Source organism: Miniopterus natalensis, chromosome 2, assembly GCF_054644295.1.
Source record: "Miniopterus natalensis isolate mMinNat1 chromosome 2, mMinNat1.hap1, whole genome shotgun sequence".
In the NCBI taxonomy this organism is placed as follows: Eukaryota; Metazoa; Chordata; class Mammalia; order Chiroptera; family Miniopteridae; genus Miniopterus; species Miniopterus natalensis.
Window position 1 is genome coordinate 148,037,939 of NC_142082.1, and position 20,934 is coordinate 148,058,872.

Consider the following 20,934-nt stretch of genomic DNA (forward strand, 5'->3'; position numbering starts at 1 on the left):
AGCCCTGTTTTTAGTCAACAGATCGCGTTCAGGCACCTGTAAACCCATTATTTTTAAAAAAGGCGGCGGGCTTATAGGTACTTAAAAAAAATTTTTTTTTAAGCAGCTACTGTATAGAGGCCTGGGAAGCCAAAGTAGCGCATTTGGAATTGAAACCAGGGTTAGATTCCTGGCTATTACCTTCTAATTATGTAATACAGAGGAAGTCATCTAACCTCTTTTGAGCCTCGGTTTCATTTCCTCTAAGTTTCCGGCGAAATTCCCTACTTGGTAAACCAAAGAGTATTTTAAGGGCCCTAGCAATAGCGCTTAACGTTGGCTCCCGTCTTGCCCCCGGGCATCCTGCGGGCTGGGTCCGAGTAGCCAAGGACGGCAGAGACCGGGAGGGCGGTTCTGCCCGTAGACCTCGCCCGGAGCTGGGCTGACCTCCGAACACCGGCCCCAGCTCGGGCCAGGCTTCCCGTGGGGTGACCGAGCAGCCCCCGCCAGCCCGCCGGACGGGGAGAGGGCTCCGGAGCGCGTGGCAGCCCGAGCTCGCCGCGCACGCCGAGGGGAGGCGGGGAGAGCGGGCGGGGAGACGGCGGCGCCCGCGGCTGCAGCGTCACCCCCGCGCCGCCCGCCCGCCCGCGAACTCGCCGCGGGTGCTGGGCCGCGCTGGCCGCGTTTGAAGTCTCAGGCGCGGCCGCTGGTTGGCCGGCGCGGGTCACGTGCGCCCGGGCAGGAGTTTCCCCGACAGCTGGAGGCTGCGTGGGATCCGGCGGCGGCTCCGGAGCTCGGCGGTGCGGCCTTCCCCGCCCCCTCCCTCCCTCCTCCCCCGCCCGCTTCCGCCCGGCTTATTATCCTCCTTATTGACAAACAGAGCGGCCGCGGCGGCGACTCTCGGCGTGCATCTCTAGCCAAGCCATGGGAGACAAGAAGAGCCCCACCAGGTAACAGCGCCCGGGCCCCCGGGCCCGGACTGTGCGGCGGCAGGGCCCTCGCGCCGGGCTTCGGGCGACCGCCTCGCTCGCCGCCCGGGCAGCGGGGTGAGAACGGGGGCGGCGCCGCCGGCCGCCCCACAATGGAGCCGCGATGGCGGCGGCCGGAGCTGCAGCCCCGGGTGTCAGAGCGGCGGCGGTGGCGGTGGCGGCCGCGTTAGCTGCGGCTGCAGCCGCGCTCGCGCCCTCCCCCTTCCTGACTCCCCTCCCCCTCCGAGCCGGAGCGCGGCGCGCGGGGGGCCCGCGGGGCGGGGGTCGCGGAATTGGGGCAGGGGGCGGGGCGGGGGCGGCCGCGGGGCCCGGGCGCCGGGCGCGGCCTGCTGGTGACCCCGCGCGGCGTCGTGTCCGGGTTCTGTCCTGCAGGCCGAAGCGGCAGCCCAAGCCGTCCTCGGACGAGGGTTACTGGGACTGTAGCGTCTGCACCTTCCGGAACAGCGCCGAGGCCTTCAAGTGCATGATGTGCGATGTGCGGAAGGGCACCTCCACCCGGTGAGTCCCGGGCCAGCCCCGCGCGGCCGGCCGGGTCGCGCGCAGAGGACGCCCCTGCGGCTGCCCCTCCTCCCGTGACACTCGCAGACCCGGCGGGAGGAGGCCAGACGGAGGTGGTGGCCGCGGTAGGAGCTGGGTCAGATTGATCGCGACCCAAGCGATGGTTTGCGGTGAGGGGTAATCGAAGAGGCTGTAACGTGTTTTTTTTTTGCTGCCAAGAGAGAATAAATTATTTAAGGGAGGCATTAGCTACTTCGATTTAATGCGTATCGCTAGGTGAACTATCACCCCCCCACGCACGCACACACACACATTCCGGATATTATAATGTTGGCTGCATTGTTGTTTTACTGTGTAGGACTCAAAGAAAAATCATGAAGACCTCTTTAGGAGCAAAAGATGTAATTTAATTGTGTTCCTCAAAAAAAAGTATCTGATTAGAGAGAATACACAATAGGTTTAACTTCCTTTTTTTATATAGACGTCTGGAAGGGTCAGATCAAGGTTTTGTTTAGTGTTTGTATTCCAGTTCTCCAATATTTTATAGATAGTTGGAGGTAAGCCCAGTCACGGACACATTTTTACTGAAAATATCTGAGTATCTTTAATTTGATCAAATGGCAATGTTAGACTATACAAATGAGATTAAATGACTTAATCTGTCTATTTTCAGTCTTTATTTTATTGTAAGCTTGCAGTAGCTGAGTCTTTTTTAAAAAACCACTTAAGTTAATTAAGTGGGTAAAGAAAATCATCCAGGAAATTCAAAGTCAGTGACATTGTTGATATGCCAGCACGTACAGTTTCTTTGCCTTTATAGGAAGGTAGCCTTTAAATTAATTCATTATAATCCTGTGATTTATAGCCTGATAATTAGATAACATGTATTTTGATATTACAAATTCTGTTACAGATTACAAGAGTATACTACTAATGTGGTATACTGTGTTTAAAAAAATGCCAACACAATATTGATATTAGATTTACATATTCAGTAGAAATTAGATTTCTAAAAATGAGGTATCAGATTTTTAAACACCATTTAGAGCATTTTATTCAATTTTTAAAATGTAGACTCAGAAACGGTTGGCAATAATTTAAAATTTCATGATTTACTTAGTGAAACTAGCTGCTTTTGACATGTGTCTTTTTGTAAATCATAATATGCTTTTTGCATATTCCCATTTACATTGGATGCAATATGAGCATTTTTCATGATATCCTTTAAAAAGCAAACTTTCAGACATCTACAAAATTCAAAGAAATGTAACAGAACATTCTAATAAAAAAGTACCTGTTTGTTAAAATGAATGTGGTAAATAGTTTTGGACCCGTGATTTAAGTGTTTTTGAAAAGCAGAATATCTTTATATCTCTATGTCTATATAAGGTTGGAATTGGTTTAGGTTATATTTTGTGTATCTATGTTAGTACTTTATACTTTTTTAAATGCTCAATAGTCAATTTTCAGAAAATTTGGTTGTAGGAGGCAGGAACTTTAAAGTGGAGATGGTTATAATCTTAACCTCTGGTACGATATTATTGCTTTTTGTTGTTCCCTCTATTTTCTTGTAGCCATTAGAAAAATACTGAAACTAGAAGAGCCTATATGTTTATTTGCAGGGACAGCAAGGAAGGGGGGAAGCTGGTGTCCTACTCCACAGCCAGTCTTGGGGTTAGAGGAACCCCGAGAAATAGAGTAGGTGGTGGCAGCTCAGAAGAGAAGAAACAGGCTGAATACCTGGCACCTGGAAGAAGAAGGAAAATAGTGCACAGGGGAGTTGGCCCAGGACAGAGAAGTGGGCCTAGTTTAAAAGAGGCTTGAGGCCCACATGGGGGCCCCTGACATTTTTTACCAGTGCATCTGAGCTCTTGTAGATCCAATTTTTAGTGGATTACTTGAGGAGGACTCAGAGAAGCATTGTCATTTGGATTGAAACTGAAGAGGCTCTGGGCAACTCACCAGAAGTCTAAGGGACACTCTGTTCCTAAAAGTAAGTGTTCTACACTACAACCCTCTCAGCTTCTTCCTTCCTCTCTCTGAATTGTCTCTTCTCTTTTAATTTTGGCCATAAATTAAGAGCTCTAATTTCTCTGTCTCTTATTTTCGTACCGCTGTTTCTGAAAATCAGAGTGGAATCCATGTTTGGATAGAACAATGGAGCAGGGCATTGTTAATAGGGCAGATATTGATTGCATCACAAAATATTGCCCTCTCTGGTAATGTTAGAAAACAGAATTAAAGGACTGCAGAGCACTATGGAAAAGCAAAAGTTTTAGTAGTTGGAAGAAATAATTCTCTACATCTGACATGTTAATTAGCAGTTAAGGCAATTTCAAGGGTAAGGTTGGTGATTACCAAAACAGGGATTGGATAGCTGCAGAGCAGAAGGATGCAGATTGCTAATGACTTGTTTGCATGAAGACAGACGGAGCTTCAATCCCTTGGGTCAGACTGACCTTTGTACTGATTCTGTCTCGGTGGACAAATGGGAGGCCAAGTCTAAGCCATCCCAGACACTTGAAAAATCTCTTTTTTCTAAACCTCCAGAAAAGATGGAGTCCATGGTCTCCCTTTAAAGTCTTCACTGGCAATTTTTTTTTCTTTAAGGAATATCTAATTCAAGAAATATATATATAGTTCAAACCCTTTATATTGCAACAGAAGACCATTTCCTTTGGCTATATCCTTGGTAGGTCATGTTTTTCTGCAGAATAAGTTTATGTGGGATGAAATGAGGTTATATTCATAGCGGTATTTTAAATGAAATGTGATTTGATTGAAGTAGCTTCAATTCCAAATTGATAAATTATATTCTTTAAATTTAAACTATTTCTGTGATTGAATTTCAGTTTGGTACTTGCTGGCATTGATTAGTTTAAATTTTATTGTTTTTTAAAATCCAGAATCTAAATAACTACATAGTTGAAGTGTACCTGAGGTTTTCTACATTGTGTTTTTGTGAGCGAAAAATGATAAATGTCAAAATGACAGGAAAAATTTAAAAAAGAAAAAGTTACAGTGACAAATTGTTATCAGAAGTACGACATAACCTCCTTTATATTTATATCTCAAGTTCTTATAAGGCAATTAAGTGTCTCAAATATAAACCCAGAAAACTTTAAGAAATTAAGAACCGTTCTGAATCATCACAGAAAATGAAATATTTAGTATAGTGTGCGTATGAAGATAGTACCATCAGTGTATGACAATTGAATTAGATTATCATCTTATTGTCACTTCTTCATATAGGGGTGGATATTACTGCTTAATTCAAATGGCAGATATTAAAAAATGATAATGATGAACTGTGATCTAAATGAGAACCTATGAAACACCTAGATCATAGCAGGCTTTCTAGTGTAATTTCAAGTGGAACAGATAATGTTGTATCTTCTCAGGGTAAGTTGTAATAGTTCCTTTGGAGTCCTCAGATGTTATGTTAGAGAACGATGAAAAAGATTTCACATAGTAGAAAGAGGACTGGATATATTGTACCAGGAGTCTGGTAACCAGGGTTCTTATTTCCTCCACTTCAGTACCCAGCATTCAGCAATGTTTATTGAACATCTTATTTTATACATGGGCTGAGCAAGGTACTGAGCATACAATGGTGAACAAAATAGATGTTTCCTTTGTAAAATTTTATGATTTTATCAAATCGGGAACACTTTGAATTGTTCCAAATTCTATACATGAGGTAGTATTATTAAATCTTTCCTTTATGTGTGAGCTGAAGAGGTGAAATTTTCTCTTGTAAAGAAAAACAGTTTTTTAACTGAACACAGTGTTATGGTTAGGATTGACTGTTGGTAAAAAGAATGAATTATTTCATCTTTTATAAAATGAGATTAAACTGTATAAAATTCACATTTTGAAGAAACCTTAAAGAAACTAGTTGTCATTGATAAAAATCATTTTAGTGTCGTTGTCTTTTAAATACTTGCTTCCTGTCTTGTAATTTGAAGTTTGGCACAGACTCTATACTAGACTTTTGCTGTGGGAATGGGAGGAAAAAGTTGAGGACCATTTAAGTCAGTCCTTTTTTCAGATACACAGAGTTCCTGAGCCTCCCTTACCTGTCTGAGGAGCCTTTCCAGCTACCACACAGTTGTTCAGAGACTCTTTATTCTAGGAGGTTTGTTTGTTTGTTTTCCTCCCTATATATTGGGCTAGAGTAGTTACATGGGTTCAGTGTTCACAGAGAAATTTTGAAAATTAGTTTGGATAGTCTAGAGTAGTGGTTTTCAAAGTGTGATCTGAAGAACCCTGGAGTTCCCTTTTAGGATCCTTTTAGGAAGCCTGTGAGGCTCAAACTATTTTCATAATCATACTTAGATATGATTTGCCTTTTTCACTGTGTTGGCACTTGCAGTGGTGGTGCAGAGGCAATGGTGGGTGAAACTGCTGACCTCTTAGCATGAATCAAAGCAGTGGCACTGAATTGTTCCCTTCGTTGTAATCTTCACCACCATGCATTTGCAGTAAAAATAGTCAGTTTCACTTAACGATATCTTCGATAAAGCAGTAAAAGTTACTAATTTTCAAGGGAAAGCATTTGTGTAGTTGTTGGAGTTGCAAGCAAAACTAGCTGCTTTTTTTTTTTTTTTTTTTTTTTTTTTGTAGAGCATTATTTTTACTTGAAAGAATGCCTGGCAAACTATGGTTATTCAGACTTGGACATTTAGCAGATACTTTCTAAAAAATGAACACAAAGAGTCTTTCACTTAAAGAGTGATAAAAATTGAGCTTTCAAGGAAAAATCAGAGGTTTTGAAAACTTGTAACCACTACAGTGACGTTGAGAACTTCCCGGCCAGCGTGGCTCAGTGGTTGATCATCAACCTATGAACCAGAAGGTCATGGTTCCATGCCCAGTCAGGGCAGATGCCTGGGTTGCAGGCTCGATCCCCAGCAGGGGGGGTGCAGGAGGCAGCTGATGAATGACTCTCATCATTGACGTTTTTCTTTTTAAAAAAATAAGTTTTTATTGATTTCAGAGAGAAGAAGGGAAAGGGAGAGAGAGAGAAACATCAATGATAAAAGAGTTGTCATTGATCGGCTGCCTCCTGCACGCCCCAGACTGGGGATTGAGCCTGCAACCCGGGCATGAGCCCTGACCAGGAATCAGACCTCGATCTCTTAGATCGTCAGTGCTCAACTGCTGTGCCACGCCTGGCCAGGCTCCCAATACTTTAATGATGAGATTGTGTGGCGATATCAGTTAATGTAATTTCTGATATTTTATCATGAAATTTGTCAATATTTGGAAGAGCTCTATAACTCAGTGACCCACTATTTCCCAATAACCAGTGTATGATGTTATAAAACCATGCATGGGTATAACCTATTCAAAGTACTCAATAAGCTAGTGTGTTTTAAGTAAGGGAACACTGAAAACTTCCTTGATGTGGTTTCAGATTTAACATGTAGTGCATCTTTGAGAAACCTACCTGTTGTGTCTTTATGTAATATCAAAGAATATCCACTATTATCTGAAAAGGCTATTAAAATACTCCTCCCTTATTTCAACTACATATTTGTGGTAGCCCAGACTTTCTTCGTATTCTTGAACCTAAGCAGCATAGTGCAACAAATTGAATGCAGAAGTAGATATAACAATCCAGATGACTTCTGTTAAGCCAGATGTTAGAGGTTTGCAAAAATATACAAGTGCAACTCTTCAAGTAAAATTACCTTTGTTTTGGAAAATACAGAGTTTTTGTTTGTTTTTTCCATAAAAATAATATTTATATAAATGTGATGTACTTTTGTTAGTTTTTAAATGCACTAATATTTATTTAATTTTTTTTCTGTTTTTATTTCTAATAAAGTATTTTATTTCTTGACAGATAAGACCTACATGAACAAAAGCTCTTTTAACTTTTGAGAGTGTAAAGAGATCCCGAGACCAAAAGGTTTATGAACTGTTTGGTCTAGAGTTGTACTAACTTGGGTTTCTACATACAACAGATTTATTTCAGCAGCATTCTTCTCCTTTTATCCTTTGTTGAGTAAGATCTCTCTGTGACCTAGTTGTTAAATTCAGTGGCTTAATCTCAGTCTTCTTTCTATGTTACCTTTGCAGTATTTGATATTGGCAACCTTTTTTAAAAAATTGAAATTCTCCTTCCTTGTCATCTATAACACTACCTTTTCCTAGTTTTCCTTGTAGATGTCTGAAATCAATTTCTGCATACCCAAACTTGGCTTCTTCTCTGTGTGTGGCACAGACTTTCTGGAACCTGAGCTAGAAACTGTTATTGACTTAGCTTTGATTCTAACCCATCATCATCCCTTATGTTTAGTCTTTCTCTGGATTTTCTCTCAAATCTGTCCTTTATCCAATTTATGTAGCTGTAGTTTAGAAGCCCATATTACCTCTCATGAGTTACTGGACAAATTATTCTCTTCTCCAGAATGCTGCTACTGTTATCTTCAGTATAGTTTTTGAAAGCTGTGTAATTATGTTGGTCCCTGTATTTAAAAAAAATTGAGACTCCAGTGACTCCTGAGTAAAGGTCAAGCTCCTGAGAATAGTGTTTCAGGCAATAATAATCTATCCCTAAACTACTTTCCTAGCTTCATTTTCTGCTATGTATCCCAACCAATCCTATGCTGCATCAGCACTGAAGTATTTTGATCAGATGGTCTTTCGTAAGAGAAACCCTCTGTGATTACCCCCCCATTATCATATTGATTTAATCTACCTATCTATGTATATATAATAATTATTCCTAGAGAATTACCATATTGTAGTATTATTGTCTAGATGTTTTATCTGCTTTATGAGGCACTGACTCTCTTCCTCACTTTGGTATCCCCAGGAGCTAGTAAAATACCTGGAATATTGTAGGCATTTAAACTTTTTCAATTAATTTTTTTTTTAAATTTGACTTTTGAATTTGACTACTGGCATTGCTTTTCCAATAACTTTTAAGTCTGTGTTTTTAAAAATACTATCAGACTGTTTTGTTTGTAATTTATATGTATATATTACTTTTAGCATTATTTTTCACAATTTATATTTTGATGCTTTGTTAATTGATTAAAAGCACAGTTTTTACAGTTAGACTAGTAACTGAGATGAGTGACTCTGAGTTTTAGTGTCTTCATCTTTAAACATGGCAGTATTTTTATAGCACAATAATGTTACAACAATATGTGATTATTTTGAAGATTAAATTAGAATATACTTAAAGAACTTAGCATGCCTTATTTTTCTCTATTACTGTATTTTTATTTGTTCTCATTCTGTTCTTAAAAACGTGTGCAAGTAGAAAATAAAATTTTCCTCTCAGTTTTTGAACATTTCTAGCTGTATCTTTTTTTTTTTTTTTTAATCTTCACCCTAGGATATTTTTTCCTCGTTGCTTTTCAGAGAAAGTGGAAGGGGGAGAGAGAGAGAGGGAAAGATCGATGTGAGAGAGAGAGACTTCGATTGGTTGCCTCCTGCATGCACCCTGTTTGGGATCGGAGATTGAGCCTGCAACCGAGGTATTTGCCTTTGGCTGGAATCAAACCTGAGACCCTTCAGTCCGCAGCTGATGCTCTAAACACTGAGCCAGACTGGCTAGGGCAGCTGTATCATTTTTTAAATTAGCATATAACATTATATTAGTTTCATGTTTTATCATTATTTCAAAGATGATATTATATGTGAGTACCTTAGCATTTTTAAGAAATAACTTTGGAACGTTTTATGTTTATTATTTTTATTACCTCATTTACCACCACTCATTTAGGTCTTGTTATCCAGGCCATTGAGATTTATATAGTACAGCTATAAATGAGAAGTAAACTACTGAAGTCATGAAAGAATACAGCATATTATGAAATATACTTAATTTCTCAACTAAATTATAAGTTCTTGTTGAATGACTGTTAAAATCAAGATAGTTGACATTGTGGGTCTATCAAAAAATAAAATATACTAAAATTAAATAGAGGTTTGTGGTATTTGAGATCGTTTAATTGAAAAATAATTTAGAATTCAGATAGTGCATTTGTTTGAACTGTACTGAGTTTAAAATTAATGGAACAAATTAAATTTAATTATAATTAAAATTGAATTAATCTTTACTGATTGAGGTAGTATTGTTTTACCTGTGAAATTATTGCTTTTAAAGATAAATAAATTATACAAATTAGCAGACAACAATTACAGAAATTAGATAGGCATTAAGAAAACAATGGAATTTTCCTTCATCTTGTACTTCTTTACTACATCTAATTGTTCAGAGTCAGGCTAACAGGATTAGCCACTGATATCTTTCTAGAATTTCATTATTATTTTGCCTGCCTAGTTAACTGTTCTTCAAGACCCAGCTCCCATGTCTATGAGATTCTCCTATGCCCATCCCAAACTTGCCTTCTTTTGTGTTTCTTTTGTGCATACCTCTGATTGTATTCTCCAGCTAGCTTTGGCATTTCCTCATAAATCTGGAGTTGATTTCTGCTTTCTCAGGAAGCTGAGTATTCTCTCTCAGAGGACAAACTGATCAGAGTGGGGAGGATGGTTCTTTGGTTAATGTGATGAGAGTAACTATATTCTCTTTCTAGAATATGAATAGTCCCTCAAAAGCAAACATTTGTGATGTTTACCTTTATTATATCGTTTAGCATACTATAGTTCTGTTACACGTATGCATTTACTCACTTGTTATGCTATTAGTTTCTAAGGAAAATACGAGTTTTCCATGATCTCTTTTGAAAATGCTTGGCAAAGTGCCTGGGAAGTAATAGGTATTGAATAAAGGTTTGTTAAAAGAGGACCATAGGTATTAGAAAGGAAAATTTATTATTTTTTAAAAATAAGCTTTGAAAAGTTGGAATTCTGATACAGGTTGTATAAGTCATTATTTAGAAAAGAACCCTTCTGTATACACGTGCAAATTATCGGAAATAAATGGAAGTGAACAAAATTCTAAAATTCTATAAATGCTATTGATTGGACACCTACCATATGCCAGGAATTATGCTAGGACTATAGAATTGTGGATGAGACCCAATTCCAGCTCTCTTGAGAGTTTGAATTCTAGCAAAGAATATAATATCACTAAGGAGTAAACAGAAGGAATTTAAAATTAATTTTCCAACACAGTCCTAGTTTTCTGAGAGGTCCCTGTGCTCAAATTAAATATGAAATCAGTTATTGCTGTGGCCATTATTAGTAAAGCACTTTCAATAAAATGTGCTTTAACATCACGGCCAATTTCTAATTTGATGTATTACCTCTCTCCTACGAAATTTCAACCAAATGAAGCTGCCACTTCATTGCTGGATGAAAGAAGCCTTCTCTTTCTTTCTTTGTACATGTATATATGTATGTGTGTGTAGAAGTGTATGTTTTTAAAAGAAACTACTGTTTTTAAAATAATAGTTGTTATATAATTGAAGATTTCAGAAGACTAAAATGATCACTTGCCTATGACAAATTTACATGTAAATTTACAAATTTACATATATAATTATACTTATTCATCCCAGAAACCACCTTTTCTGAGTTTTGTAATAGGACTACATTATTAAATTTAATGTGTGTTTCTTCAGCTATCTTATTAGTTATATTGGCAATGCTACTTAGGTTTTTAAAATTTTCTTTAAAAAGTACTGCTGAGATGCTTTAACAACTTAATTTCTGTAAAGCTCTTTACACAGTGGCTTACCTGTAGTAAATGCTTACTATATGGGAGCCATTACTGTTAAGTACGTATTTGAAAGAATGTAATTTGTGGCCCTGGTTGGTGTGGCTCAGCTCGTTGAGTATCATCCAGTTCACTGAAAGGTCATGGGTTTGATTCTTGGTCAGGGCACATACCCAGGTTGTGCGTTCGGTCCTCGGGGCGTGTATGGGAGGTAACTGATCAGTGTTTCTTTCCCTCCCTCCCTCTTCTTCTTTCTCTAAAAAAAAATCAAAAAATGCTAAAGAATATAATTTATTACTGCCAAATTAATTTTTAGTTACTATTGATGGTTTGTGGTGGGGGGTAGGAATTCAGTGAAAGCAGTATCTTTAAATTTCATTCATGTAGTACTACTGTACTATAGAATTCTTTCCTGTGTATCCTTCATTTTGCTCATCAAACCACCCTACATGGATGGAGGAAAGGAAGATGGTCATCTCATCACAGATTTAGTGTTAGAACGTAGATTGAAACTCCGGTTTTTTGGTTGATCTTTTCACCCTTCCATCTCTGATAAACAGGTTTATAAAACAATCCTATTTGGGTAAAAGGTTTCTTTGCTCATTCCTCTTTCCTTCAAGGTTAGCTATAGGGCCAGTATACTGAAAGAAAGATTAGCATTTTGTGGGGTATCAAGTTTTCTCAAGGATTTAATGAACACTTAGTGTATGTTTCTGTTTTTTTTTGGAAGACATTTTCCTTAAATAATCATCTTTTACAGGTTGTAATTTTACTGGTATTACAAGTGCATAAAATGTCATGGTGACTTTGCAAGTTATTCATTTAATATTGAATACCTAAAATGTTTCTATTTATTGGCTTTCAAATGTTTGCTAATAAAATCTCTACCTTTTTATATATGATCTGAGATTAATAATCATCTGTTTTAAAAGATTCAGTGTGCACTCCATTCTGTAATATTGTTTACTATGGAAAATTGCAGAATTACTGAGAAATTCAGAGCGGGAGGGAACCTTTCAAGAGCTTCCATAATGTTTAGTAATTCTTGAGACAGGCTAGTTTTTATTACTTGGAGCCTTAATGGTAAAGGGATAAGATGATCTTCAGAGGAAAGATCTTGAGGGGTTTCAGGTAGAGATGTCCACATTAAAACTTTTGAAGTGGGTTGAGGCCGCTATTGTTTGCAAACCCTTCTTGGTTAGGATTTTCAGCTCAGTTTGGAGGATTCTTGTTCTGGTACTGTCTTAGAGAACCTCCAGGTAACATACAGCAATCTGCTGGGTGAGGTCTTTTTTTCCGTTGTTAGAACTCATGGCTCTAGCCTAGCATCTTCTTGACAGGTAAGAAACAGGCCTGGAAAGACTGTGACTGTGGCTAGTGTCAGATTCAGGTATTTGGATTTCCAGTTCTTTTTATTACATTGCTGTGGTAGCGTTTAAATTTGCTGGCAAGTAACTTCATAAGGATTTCTTGTAAATTTCATTATACCTAGATCTAGTGCTATATATTTTGATAACTCCTAACATTAAACCTACTACTTATAACTAATATGATGAGAACTTATGTTAAAATCTGGGCTAGTACTATAATGAATGAGAAACAAAATACTCTGTTATTTTCCCTATTTAACAAATACATATATATTTTTTTTCATTCATTTTTATTGCTGGCTAACGTTTCATTCACCACAGTTATTTGACCATTTTATTGTTGATAGGCTTGGCATAGTTGCTACAAATACTTTTGAAGTACAAATATTAACAAACTTCATTTTGATGTCGTTTATAGTAATGTTTATTGTGCTATGTATTTTTCCTTCTTTGATATAGTATTTCTTAGGAAAAGAATCCCAGTAAATATTACTTCCCCTTTTATTTGTGACATAAGTGATAAGAATCACTAATAGTATAACTAATAACCAGTTTGATTATATGTGTATACATGAATGTGTGTGTACGATAAAAAGTTTGTACAGCTCTACGTACATTTGCAGAGTAGGCAAAGCCATTTTGGTCGTCTTTTGTCTTTTTCCATTCCCTTTTGCTATTTATCTTTTTCCCCAGGGCCCACGGTCTCCTTACTAGCCCTCATTCAAAAATGTTCTGATTCCTTTATTTTCTTCATTCCACCAACAGCTCTTCCTTCACTAGAAAATCTTACCTGCTTTATGTAAATCTAAATAAAGTAATTCTTTCAAATGTGAATGTAAATAAAAGTGAGCATGGTGTATAGCGTTATTTTTTTCCTTAAGATAATGCTCTGATGACAAAAGTATTACATGCTCATTGAAGATACTAAAGAATAAAGAAGTATAAGGAGGAAAATAGGAATGTCCATCATAACATATCTCCAGTGAGAGAGAGCTGTTTTTCAAATGTTGTGTTTAATGTTTCTTTTCTGTCTTTTTACATGTAGATATTAGCGTTTAAAAGTGGAAGTTGAGGTATCTGGTTGGAAGAATGGGAGAATGGAGAAGACTTCTAAATCAGTGGCCTTCTCTGACTTCCCATGACTGCTTTCACCTTGCCTGATCCTCTATGCTCCAGTGTGTTTCACAGACACTAGTCCTAGGGAATGCTCTTTGAAAACAAGAAGTCAAGAAAGTTTGAAAATACTGCATATCATATCTTCACGGAGTTCAATAAATGAAAGTTTCTTAGAAGTCCTCTGGTAAAACAACTTGTTTTATTTAATTGAACAGTTATCTATCTTACTTGACCAGAACATGTTGGGACATATTGTTCTGTGGACCCTTTCTATTGAAGTTGATCCAAAGACCAGTGGTATTGGCATCACCTGGGTATTCATTAGAAATGAAGAATCTTGCCCTGGCCAGTGTGACTCAGTTGGTTGAGCGTCATCCCATGAATGAAGAGGTCACCAGTTCCATTCCTGGTTAGGGCACATGCTCGAGTTGTGGGCTCGATACTCAGTAGGGGTTGTGCAGAAGGCAGCTGATTGATGTTTCCTTTCCCTCTTGTTCCTCTCTAAAATCAGTAAAAACACTTCCTAAAAAAGGCCCCCACTGAGGACTTAGTAAGTCAGAACCTACATTTTCACAGGATCCCTAGATGATTCATGTGCACATTAAAATTTGAGGAGCACTGCTTTAGTTTTTTTTCAGGATAAGAGAAACTGGGCAAGGTTCTGAGTTGTTTATTCCACTTGATCTGCTTTTTCCAGAGGGTTCTCCCCCCCCCTTTTTATTGTGTGAGCAATGTGCATGTGTGCAGGCAGGGTTGCAAATATGCGTGTATGTGGGCATGCATGTATATACAGGCATGTGAGTGTGGGTGTGTTTCTGTTCATGGTGCCCCTTCTCTGTTCAGCCAACACTTCCCTCATGAACTCTATGTCCAAAAATGACTCCCTCTGTTAACACCTTTTTCCTCTTATCCCTGCTTCTGTTTATTCATACACAACCATACGTTCCTTCAACCATACAGCTCATTCAGGGCTGACTTTGGAAGCCTCCTGTGAGAGAGCAAGTTGCAGGACATAAGGGAGTAGGAGGAGATGGGTCTGCCACTTAGAATCAAGTAACATTTCTTGGAGTAGAAGAGAGTTGGCTGTCCCTCAGAGGGCCCAGGGGTTTTGAATTGTGTTGATTGGGACCCTGAGGTCTCATGGAATTGTTTCACTGGCTGCCAATAGGAGCAAGCAAGTAGGGCTCCATGCTCCCCATTCCACTTCAGTCAGACCACCTACACTCATTTTATTTATTAGGATTTGTTTTGATCTTTATCTCCTAAAGGTACTTTGCTATCAAAGCACTATTTTTGAAAATTGCTGCCCTATTCCATCCATTTAGCCTTCTACAACTCAGATTCTTCTGTTTACAACAGACTGGGTTAATTGTGACTGGACTTTTTTTTTTTTAATTATTTTAAATTTTATTTTTGTTTAAAATATTACAGATGTCCCTTTTTCTCCCCAATGACCCATTCCTTCCCCCTCCCCAGTCCTTTCCCTTAGCCTCACATTTCAAAGGGGAGAGTTGATAATGAGTTTTGTATATTGGTGGGGAGATTTGAAGCTTGCTTTCTTGAAAAGCCTTTCCTCCCTCCTTTCTTCCCTGTATCTTTCCTTTTTTCTTACCCATCTTCTTAGACACCTCTTTTTTTAAGACCAGGGCTGGTAAGGCCCAGAGCTACATAATCTGATTAGATGAGTAATGAGCAGTACAATTTATAGATGAAAAATATATTAAATTCATAATGTCACCAAATTGTACTTTTGACAAAATTTAATAGGACTATTCTATTATCTATGAGATTCTGGTTAGCAAATTTGGCCACTATTCCCTTGTTGCCAATTTTCCATAAACTTAATGTCTGATTACACAGCATTTTTCAGTAATATTTATACAGTAATATTTCTTGGTAATTTACATTTTAACTATAATCTTGCCATTTTCCCCTTGTATAGGGTTTCGTTATATATTCATATTTTTAGTGCAAGAAAATATATCTAGTTTTACTTCAAATATGTATTTATTTTAAATTTTTATATGTGTTTAGTCTGATAATGGAAAGAGAAAAGAGCTTCAGTATTTAGTAATTTTCTACAATTAAGTAGTATTGTGGTGAAGAGTTTAGACTCTGGAACTCCACTCTTTGGGTTTAAATATTGGTCTTACCACTTACTGTGTGACCTTGTGAAAGATACTCAACCTCTTGAGCCACAGTTTTCTCATTTGTAAAATGGAGATGATAATTACACCTACCTGATAGGGTTGTTGTGAGGATTAGAGGAGATAATTCTTGGGAAGTACTTGGCACAGTGCCTGCTATGTAGTAAGTCCTCAAAAAATGTTAGCCAAAAACATCAAACACACAAGTGGAAATATAATTCATATAGGGGTATAACAGTCCCTATTGTCAAATGTGTGGATTGTAGTGAGGTAACTAACAAAACCAGAGCATAAGTGTTTTCTGCCCTGGCTGGGTAGTTTATCTGGTTAGAGCATCATTCCAATACGCCAAGGTTGTGGTTTTAATCTCCAGTCAGGACACATACAAGAAGCAACCAATGAACGCATAGAATAAGTGGAACAACGAACTGCTGTTTCTCTCCTCTAAATATCGGTACATTTTTTAAAAAGTTAGAGAAAAAAAAAAGCACTTTGGTAGTGTGATAGTGATAAGCACTGAATATACACTTAAGAGTAAGTTCATGTTGGATTGTCAGCATGGTCATGGTCCTTTTTAGGACACTGTGTCATCTTGTTCTGTGTCATATTATGCTGTTTCTTCTGCCTTACACTTTCCTATCCTCCACAACTTGTAATTCTTTATGATTGCTTAAGCATCATCTTTCTTGAGAAGACTCCTTTATTTTGAGGCCAGAATGAATGCCCTTTCAAGTACTGTCAAAGCATTCTATGCAAAATGTGATGATTGTATTACACAGCATATTGAAAATGTTTTGTTTTTGTTTCTCTTTCCTTTCCTGGACTAATCTTGAGAGTAGTACTATGGGTTCTGGAATAACATTTCAGTTTAAATCCCCTTCTTGCCATTTGTAGCCATATAACCATAGGGCTTTTTGGTGATAATTAAATGTGATGAATGATGTAAGGAAATTGGCACTGTTCTTAATAATAAAGATAATTGTAAATGATAGTAATAAAAATTCTAAATGCCTGTCACGGTGTCTTACATAGGTATTAATAATGCTTAACTTAACTGCAAAGGCTCTTTATCATTTATCTGATTCTGTTGCTCCTTTAAATTGTTTTCCACTTCTTGTTTTTTAAAGACTAATATAATTTAATTTCATTATGAGTCAGGTGGAGTATGTTTAATTATGCCCATTTTATTTGATAAAAGAATTTGTGTAAACTCATGTTACCTTCATACCTGACTTTTTCAGCTGTTTAATATGCTTAACTAGAGGCAGATAGACCATTTAGTGGAAGCCATTGCAGTAGCCTGGGCAAGAGATAGTAGTGGCCCAACAAGGATAATGTCTGTGGTAAAGAGAAATGAATGGATTCTAGACATGTTTAAGAGAAAATTTATAGGACTTAATGAGTGGTTAGATATGGCTGTAGGAGGTAGGCAGGTGGGTTGTAGAGAGGGAAGAAGCAAAGATGAGTCCCAGATTCTAGCTTAATTAAGTAGCTGGGTAAATAAATGGTAGACCTTCTCACTGACATGGGCTACAGGAAGAAGGGCACGTTTGGGTAAGGTAATAGTTCCCTTTTAGATTTATTTAATTTCAGGTGTCTGAGGGAAATCTGAGAGGGGAGACCTATGAGGGTGTTGGATATGTGGGGCTTGAGCTTAGGAAGGAGAACAGCTTAGGATGGTGTCGTCATCAATATGTTGAAGACATGGGAGTGGAAAACAGGGAGAGAATAGACTGCATAGCATTAGAAAGGAGAACCTGGACAGAAACTTGAGAAACATCACTACTTTTTTGTGGTGGTAGAAGAGAGCAGCCACAAAGGAGAAAGAAATGGAGGAGAAAGAAAAACTGAATCTGGAGTAAGAAACCCAGGAAGGTGTGATGTGACAGAGACAGGGAAGAGTGTTTTAGAAAGGGTGGAATATGGCCAGCCGCCTCATGGGGCCGCCACTTCATCAGGCAGTCACATTTCTCCCTGCATTCTCTGTAATGTTTATTTTAACAAATGCGGCATTAAAATACACTTTCTAAGTTGTAACAAGATAATCCTGCATAGTGCTTGTACTAAGTTTTTCATGATAGTTACAACAGTTCTGAATTATATCTATAGGTTAAGTAAAGGAGGTTGGGAGATGAGTAAAATTATTTAGCATCTAACTTTGTTTCTCAAGGAAGAGAACTTATCTAGTAAAATCTGTCATTAAGCCTGTACTTCCACAGGTAGTTCCTGATTATAGCTACAGAAATTAATAGAATGAATAAAAAAAGTTGGGTCCATCTTGGTATCAAGAACTTCTAAAGTGGTAAGTAAATGTACAGTAATTTGAAGATCTTGGAAAATTGCATGGTTAATTGTGGAGGAGCATGAATGGCTTGAAGAAGCCTTTATCTTTTGTTTTTAGGAAGAGTGAATCCTTGTGCTCTTTATGGATCAGCTAACCAAGCAAATCGCAGCTTTTTCCATAAATCTATATTTGGTCTGTAAAGTGATAGTCGTCTGTGGAGTGCATTGGATTTGATGTGACTCGTGATTCAGATTTCATGAGTGCTGAATAACAGAGCTATTACTTAGAGCACAGGCAATAGTTTGAAAACTTACTGTTGACTTCAGACTATATTGAAATTTATTATGTTGGAAAAATTTGCCAATGTTTTATAAAATCAGTTTTACACAGAAGATATGTACTTTAACATCTTTGAGATAGTTATTAAGAATTGATTTGAAAACTAATGGAGGGCTTAAACTCTGGTCACATTAATTGTAATATAATCAGAAAAGATGAGAAAAAATGTAATTACAGAATGAAGGTTAGGCTTCCTTATTGTGTTGACATAATTGTTGACATTTTTGCATATTAACTTGGATACTAACTATAATCAGTGTGTAAATGGCTGCATGTAATGCTCCTGACATTTTGGACTGGGATTAGGGAAATGTTAAGAATAGATGGTATTAACTGACTACAAAGTATCCCATTTTAAGATATGGTTTATAAGATGCGCTTAATTAAGGGACTGGGGTATCTGTCAAATTAGGAAGGTCGAAATGTTTACGACCAATTAATGTGATTAAGGGATCCTTAGGATATATGACGAGTACGTAAAATGATGTAAAACAAAACCACACAGCATTACAACATTAGATAATTGGTCAATGTTTAGCGTAGTATAAGAGGTGGTAAGAAGTGAAAAACACTACTTGATGTTCACTAGAATGGAACTTTATTCTGGGGTTGTAGTAATATAGGCCTTTTTAAAAAAATTCTCACCCAAGGATATATTCTTAGTGATTTTTAGAGAGAGAGGAAGGAGCAGAGAGAGAGAAGCATCAATGTGAAAGAGAAGCATTGATTGGTCGTCTCCCATATGCCCCCCAACCAGAGATCGAACCCACAATCTAGGTATGTGCCCTGACCAGGAATCGAACCCACATCCTTTTGGTGTGCTGGACAATGCTCCAACCACCCGAGCCACCCAGTCAGGGCAATGTAGACTTTTTTTATATCTATATTTGCTACATCTTAACATCATTGAATTTTTAAAAAGTAGTCAGTAGATAGAGCAACCAGTTTCCAGGGCTGCTGCATACTATGCATTGTGCAATTCTTTGTACATGGAAATGTTGGGAAGGAAATGCCCTGGAAGGTGGCATCTGATTTATTAATAAGTTTGGTGAGGATGGTTGGTAAAATTCAGTCATTGAGTGTTACCCGCTTTGGTATTTGATTGAATTTTGGGGTCTAAAAACCAAGAACAAAATTCAGGATAGGGCCCCCCTTGTCAACTCATCAATATTATTTTCCTATGAGTTCCTTTTTAGGCAGCTGATTGACATTTGCTTTGCTACTTTTAGCTTAATACTAATTATTTTGTATGCTTTCTGTATTAGTTATATATTGCTGTGTAACAGATTACCTCAAAACTTAGTAGCTGAAAACAGTAGACATTATCTTTTTTTCTTTTTTTTTGAGTCAGGAATTTAGAAGCAGCTTAGCAGGTGGTTCTGGCTCAGGGTCTCTCTGGTTCAACTGAGGGAGGATCCAGGCTAATTCATAGTTGTCAGCAGACCTTAGAACACCTGTTTCCAAGTTACTCATGTGGCTATTGGTGGGCCTCAGGACTCTGGCTATTGGCCAGAGATAGCAGTCTCTTGGCCATGTAAGTCTCTCCAGGGGGCTGCTCATAAGATGGCAGCTTGTTTACCCCAAACTGGGAGCCCCCAAAACAAAAGCTATAATCTTTTTATAATCCATTTTCCAGAGTGAAATCCCATTACTTCTGTTCCTTAGAAATGAGTCAGTAAATCCAGCCCATGTTGAGGGGGAGATTACAGAAAGGCATGTATTCCAGAAGGTAGGATCATTATGACATCTTAGAGACTGCCAAGGCACTATCCTTTAAAAGTTTAAAACTTTAAATTATTACAGAATTCTTTTCTTTTTTGTAAGAGAACATTTATTTATAAAATTATAGAGGTAGAAGAAGCAATTTCTAGAAGAAATGGGCTTAGGAAACAAGTTACAGAGGCAAAGGATGGGACCCTGGAGCTTGGGAGTGAGAAAGCTGATAACAGTGCCTGGGGGGAGGGAGAGGGAGAAGGGAAAGAGGAAAGGAAGGGGATAGGCACAGGTTTGCTCCTCGAGGGAGAACACTGCAGAATCCTTTCTTGAAAGGAAAGCATATGGGTAGGGGAAACTCAAAATAATATTGTAGATAAAAGGGGAACCGTTCTGTTCAGAGCAGGGGTCCTAGCCCTTGATCAGAAATCAAACCTGAACCACACTGGCCAGGGCATAACTCTCTCTTTTTTTTTTAAATCCTCACCAGAGGATATTTTATCTATTGCTTTTCAGAGAGAATGGAGGGCGGGGGAGGGAGGGAGAGAAAGAGAGAAGGGACATCAACTGGTTGCCTCCTGCACGTGCCCAACCCGGGGCCGGGGCTTGAGCCTGCAACCAAAGTATGTGCCCTTGGCTGGAACTGAACCTGGTCCCTTTAGTCAACAGACCGGCACTCTAACCACTGAGCAAAACCTGCTAGGGCTATAACTCACTTTTAACCTTACTGTGGTTAACTGAGGTTCAACTTAATTACATAAACACACATCCCTGCATATTTATATATGAACCTTCAATAATGTCACTTATATGTGTGTGAATAGGTGTATAATATCAAATTTTATTATACTAT

At 38.4% G+C, this 20,934-nt stretch overlaps 1 protein-coding gene across 6 annotated transcripts in view; it reads left to right on the top strand.

The window, feature by feature from the left end:
- Window positions 1–800: 800 nt before the first annotated feature.
- YAF2 (YY1 associated factor 2) overlaps window positions 801–20,934 on the top strand; it is a 67,775-nt gene continuing 47,641 nt past the window's right edge. For 2 of the 6 annotated variants that reach the window (XR_015714067.1, XR_015714065.1), the window contains exons 1-3: window positions 801–929; window positions 1,341–1,466; window positions 3,089–3,459. Coding sequence is in view for 3 of the 6 variants with exons in the window: in XM_087814721.1 (XP_087670847.1) it covers window positions 904–929; window positions 1,341–1,466; window positions 3,089–3,290 (354 nt within the window). In the remaining 3 variants the exon portion in view is untranslated. Of the gene's footprint in view, window positions 930–1,340; window positions 1,467–3,088; window positions 3,465–13,527; window positions 13,783–20,934 lie in introns of those variants that run through there. The other 4 variants (XM_087814722.1, XM_087814720.1, XR_015714066.1 and 1 more) reach the window with 3 other exon arrangements.